At 34.8% G+C, this 5,019-nt stretch overlaps 1 protein-coding gene across 1 annotated transcript; it reads left to right on the top strand.

The window, feature by feature from the left end:
* Positions 1–10: 10 nt before the first annotated feature.
* LOC125206951 (putative disease resistance RPP13-like protein 1) lies at positions 11–592 on the top strand. Its single transcript, XM_048106163.1, has one exon. It carries the CDS (start codon positions 11–13, stop codon positions 590–592), a length of 582 nt encoding a protein of 193 aa, XP_047962120.1.
* The last annotated feature ends 4,427 nt before the right edge of the window (positions 593–5,019 follow it).

A 5,019-nucleotide genomic window follows, 5' to 3' on the forward strand; every position in this document is an offset into this window, starting at 1 on the left:
ATTATCATCAATGTGGATGGAGGTAGTAGAAGCTCTCGTGCCCCATTACAAGTTGAAGTCACTGTCAATCAGTGGATATGAGGGCTCAAGGCTTCCGCATTGGATGTCATCGCCCGTCAACTTTATAAAAGTGATTTATCTGATTGGTTTGAGTGAGATGTCATCATTGCCGGCTATGGGGAAACTACCTATGTTGGAAGAGCTCTCTGTTGGATATGTGAAGCGATTGATGTTTGTTGGACGGGAATTTTTAGGAATAGAAACTTCATCTGATATTGTTGTTGATGCATTTCCTAAACTCAAGGAATTGAGATTTGATAGTTGCGATGTATGGGAGGAGTGGGACGACATAACGGAGGAAGAAGAATCTGCGACCATCTCCATCATGCCATGTCTCACTGACTTGATGATCTATTCGTGTGAGAGTTTAAAGAAGCTGCCGCATCGCCTCCTTCGTAAGGTCTCCTCGTCTTTGCTGTTGTTGAATATCGGAGATTCATCAGAGCTGATAAAAACATACGGAGAGGACAAGGAAGGTTCAGCTTGGAGATCCATATCCCAGCATAATCCCAAACTTCAACTTTACCAGTAGCTTATGTCTTTCAGTTTGTTTTACTCTTTTTTTTAGATTAAATTTGGGACTGTGATATGTACTTTTTTGCTAATCATAAATCTTTGTTAGACGGATACTCTTTTTCCTTCATGGTGTTTTTCCCTTTGGGTTGTTTTGCCATGAAGGTTTTAATGAGGTCCGGCCTTGAGGGATCGTTCTGTGTTCTCCAAGGTTGAGATCTAATGCAAATATTTTTAAACTTTACACAGAGATCTCTTCTCTACTCAAACAGAGGTGAAGTTTTTTTTTAAAAAATTTTCAAAACAGCAATGACGAATAGTTGGCTACACAAAATTATCTTCCTACATCTCACTGAGGCATTTCAATCTGGAAAGCTCAAGAAAAAACCTAATCTCATATGGTCATGCCAATTAGAACACCATAAATCACACAGATCAACTCACAGAGCTAAGAAAATTAAATAAATGCAAAAACCAGCAAATGCAGAAACAGAGAATTTCAAAAAGGGAAGATAATTAGGGGAAAACCTCCATTGGAGAAATTGAGGGGCAGATCGAGTGATAATCTCAACATACGATGCCTTCATCACCCATTCTTCTTCTTCTTCTTCTTCTTCTTCTTCAGGTCTCAAGAAGGAAGAGACAATGAGGGGTTTTGGGAAAGGTTTTTTTACGATGTGCAACGACGTCGTTTCGAAATTAGACATGGGATTTTCTCATTTTCAACAGGTCAAATTATAAATTGTACTTACGAAAAGAATAAAATAAAAAAATATTACAAAAATTAAATGCATGTTTTTATTGTTAACTAGTGTACCACCCGTGCGATATATAGATCATAATTTACTTTATAATAATTCAATATCTACATTTTTAAAAAAATGAATATATACAAAACAACAATTAGATATTAACGAATTTAGTAAACATTAGAAAATAATTCAACACATGCATTGGTTGATTCACATAAAAAGTAGGAGTAGTACTTGTTATTATGATAATCAACTACCGCCGACAAAGTGAAAAATTGAAATAGGAAAAAATAACTAGAGTTGTGGCTTTAGCAGAAAAAATAAATAAATTTATGTTATAAATTAGTACTATGAGCCCCATAAAGAAAATTATCGATTGATGTGAGAAATAATAACTATATGTATGTTCGTTCGGGTTGACACTTAACACAATACAAACAAATTGATTTTGGCATTCAATATAGTATTTTAATTAATGTCTAATGATGCTCTAATTAATTAATTAATGTCTAATATAATAACGATCTAATTAATTAATTAACGTTGATCGAAGACTTGGTTATCGGCATCGGCACTATCTCTGAAATTTCAATTAAGTTCCGAAGAGTCTTACGTTTCCACCTAACTCCCAAACTCTATTATCACTAATACTAAGTATATTACTTTAATTAGTTTTGGCTAGTTTATCAAAAAAATAAAAAATAGTTTTGGCTCTATTAAACTTTTATAAAACGTACCATACATGTTGCTCGTTTAAATTATTAAAACGTAACAACCATAAGTAGGGTCATTTCTCACGTGGCTTTTCATGATTGGCTATTTATCTATTATTGTTCTTTTTCAATCTCTTTAGTTCATAGCTGTTTAAAATGAAATTTACAACTGAGTTTAATTGTAATGAAATAATTTTGAAAAGAATAATGAAAATTAAATGTGGCCTATTATCTAACACCTTAATTAACTTATTAAAATATAATAATACCAACTAATTATTAAGTGCATCCCTAAAACGAAAACTTGTTGCTCTAGCCTCTAAATAGGAATTTATCACATGTCTTGCATAATTGCATTCATTTAAAAAAGAAAGGCCAAATATGCTATTTAAATATTTTAGATAAATATACAACATAAATTTAAATTATTACTCCTATTTCAAGTATCCAAACATGAGGAGACCCTAAAAAAAATGTCCAAACTACCATAAATGTGATTTTTAGATACCAAAAAGGCTTAAAAAAAATCCACAGGCTATCTATATTCATTTTTACAAAGTAGACATTTATTAACGATGAAGCGTTGACAATTGAAACATGTGGGCATGTGATTAGATTTGAAATTGGCGTACCAGTGCAATAAAATATAATTAGTGTCTAATTAATTAAATTTGATGAGTTGTTAGCCGGCTGGCACTGTATTATTTAATTTTCAAGTAGATGACAGAGTCCCTCTTTATTCAGCCACCCTTAAACTTACTACTCTGTTACTACTAGATTTCCTTAAAGCAACGATTTCACCAAAACTACAGCTCCAAAACGTACGTCGTCGTTGTCGTGCTGCTGCGCCTCCCGCTCGTCATCACCGTTGATCGCTACTTGCTAGCCGTGCAGGTAAGTCGCACTCTCTCATTGCTCTTTTTAGTCTTCAATGTTCATAATTTTATTCGTACTGAATTTGAAATAATCATGTGTTAATATTAGGTGTAACGATATCAGCATAGGTGCAAGAATTTCTTTTGTTGATCAATTGCAATGATAGTCAATATATGATGATAGTGTCATTCATGTAGGGCTGACAATTTTTGACACGACACGATAACACGACACGAACCGGCACGAAATTAATGGGTTTGTGCTTATCGTGTTCGTGTCCTTATCGGGTCGACCCATTAAGGACACGAAAATTTCGTGTCGTGTTCGTGTCGGGTTCGTGTTATCCGTTAACAATGCGTGTTCGTGTCGTGTTCGTGTTATCCGTTAACACATAATATTTTACTATTATTATTCTTATTAACACATAATATTTTAATATTATTATTCTTATTATTTTCATTTTTCAATACTTATTTTCGTGTCATTAATGGGTTCGTGTCGTGTTCGTGTCGTGTTGACCCGAAACGGTTCGTGTCGTTAATGGGTTGGTGTCGTGTTCGTGTCGTGTTCGTGTCGTTAATGGGTTGGTGTCGTGTTTGTTGTTATCGTGTTCGTGTCGTTATCATGTCGACACGATAACGACCTGACACGCACGATTTGCCACCCCTAGATTCATGGTTAAACGTACACAGGAACTAACATTCAACACTTACAATTTGACTGGTCAAGGTCAAGGTCAACCCCGGCTTGAAACCGTTGAACCATAACTGCAAATGCCAACTATTTTGTCCGGTTATAGTTTCGGTTCCAAAAAATTTTGGCGGCTTAGCCAATTAATTAGATCTCTAAATGATAACGTATCTTAATACTTTAGTCCAAATTATATCCAGACAAAATCTCTGAATTACGGGACCAAGACCAAATTGAAGCCGACGCTTCTCCATCTAACCAAATTATTATCTCTCCTTCTCTAACTTTGACCAAAGATTTGTGAACTCTAGAGTTGCGTAGTATGCACGAGGCACTTCATCCTCGGTCAAAATTTGTGTTTTCAATATATTAGTGCTTCCATGACTTTCTCTTAACTTAACAATGGTACTATAATCATAACTAGACAAATAAAACAAGATCAAAGGTCAACTTTGGTCCTGAACACATGACCGGAATACGAATTTGGTTCAAAATATTCACTTTATGGAAAACAAGTCCGTAACAAATGAAATCTTTGTCGGAGTGGTCTTTTTTTGATTGTTTTGTCAAAAAACTAATGGTCATGACACTGTGCAATTAGCGTTGACAATTAGTTTTTTTACCGATCGAACCGTAAAAAAGGACTACTTCGGCAACATTTTCATTTGTTATATATGGACCTGTTTTCCAAAAAGTGAATGTTTTGGATCAAATTCGTATTTTGATGATATGTTTACGACCGAAATTGACCTTTATGCATAAAACAATCTTAAATTCGAGAATATTTCCATTTCCAATTCATAACTAGCCAGTCCACTGGTATGAACATTTTCGGCCCACAAAATCGTTTCTAATTCACTCAGCCTTGTCATAATTTCTTGCATGATCGTCATGCTTCACCTGAATCATCCCTACGATCCAACTCTTGCTATTTCAAGTTGTTCATTATCGACTTGATGATGATCTTGTCTCATCTATACAAGGGTCGATAAACGAGGCCTTTTAATGACCCATTTCTAATATCTCAAGACTCTTGAATTTGTTTCACTTGAGCTTGAGTTTCTTCTCCACATGTTCCCTCAATTATCGACATGGCAACATCCCACTCGTCATGTTGAGCATTTTCAATTATCGTCGTCGAATTGTCACAGTCCCACTCTTCATTACCAATGCTTCCATGTTTCATTCATCATCGACATCACCACGTGACTTTCTACCTGCTTCTTCGTCCTACACTTCCTAGCTATAATGATACTCATCTTTGTCTTCTCGTTATCAGAAATCTAACTATGAAATCTCCTCACATAAAGGTCTAAATGTCACTTATCTAATCCAACCATTGAATTCATTTTTCCAGGATAAATCACAGAGAAATAATTTAAGGAACTACAAAAAAGCAGCACTAGAACACATAA

Source organism: Salvia hispanica, chromosome 2 (genome assembly GCF_023119035.1).
Source record: "Salvia hispanica cultivar TCC Black 2014 chromosome 2, UniMelb_Shisp_WGS_1.0, whole genome shotgun sequence".
In the NCBI taxonomy this organism is placed as follows: Eukaryota; Viridiplantae; Streptophyta; class Magnoliopsida; order Lamiales; family Lamiaceae; genus Salvia; species Salvia hispanica.

What these genes read in the sequence shown, in the direction of transcription:
- LOC125206951 (XM_048106163.1), top strand. Translation starts at nt 11, where the DNA reads ATGTGGATGGAGGTAGTAGAAGCTCTCGTGCCCCATTACAAGTTGAAG.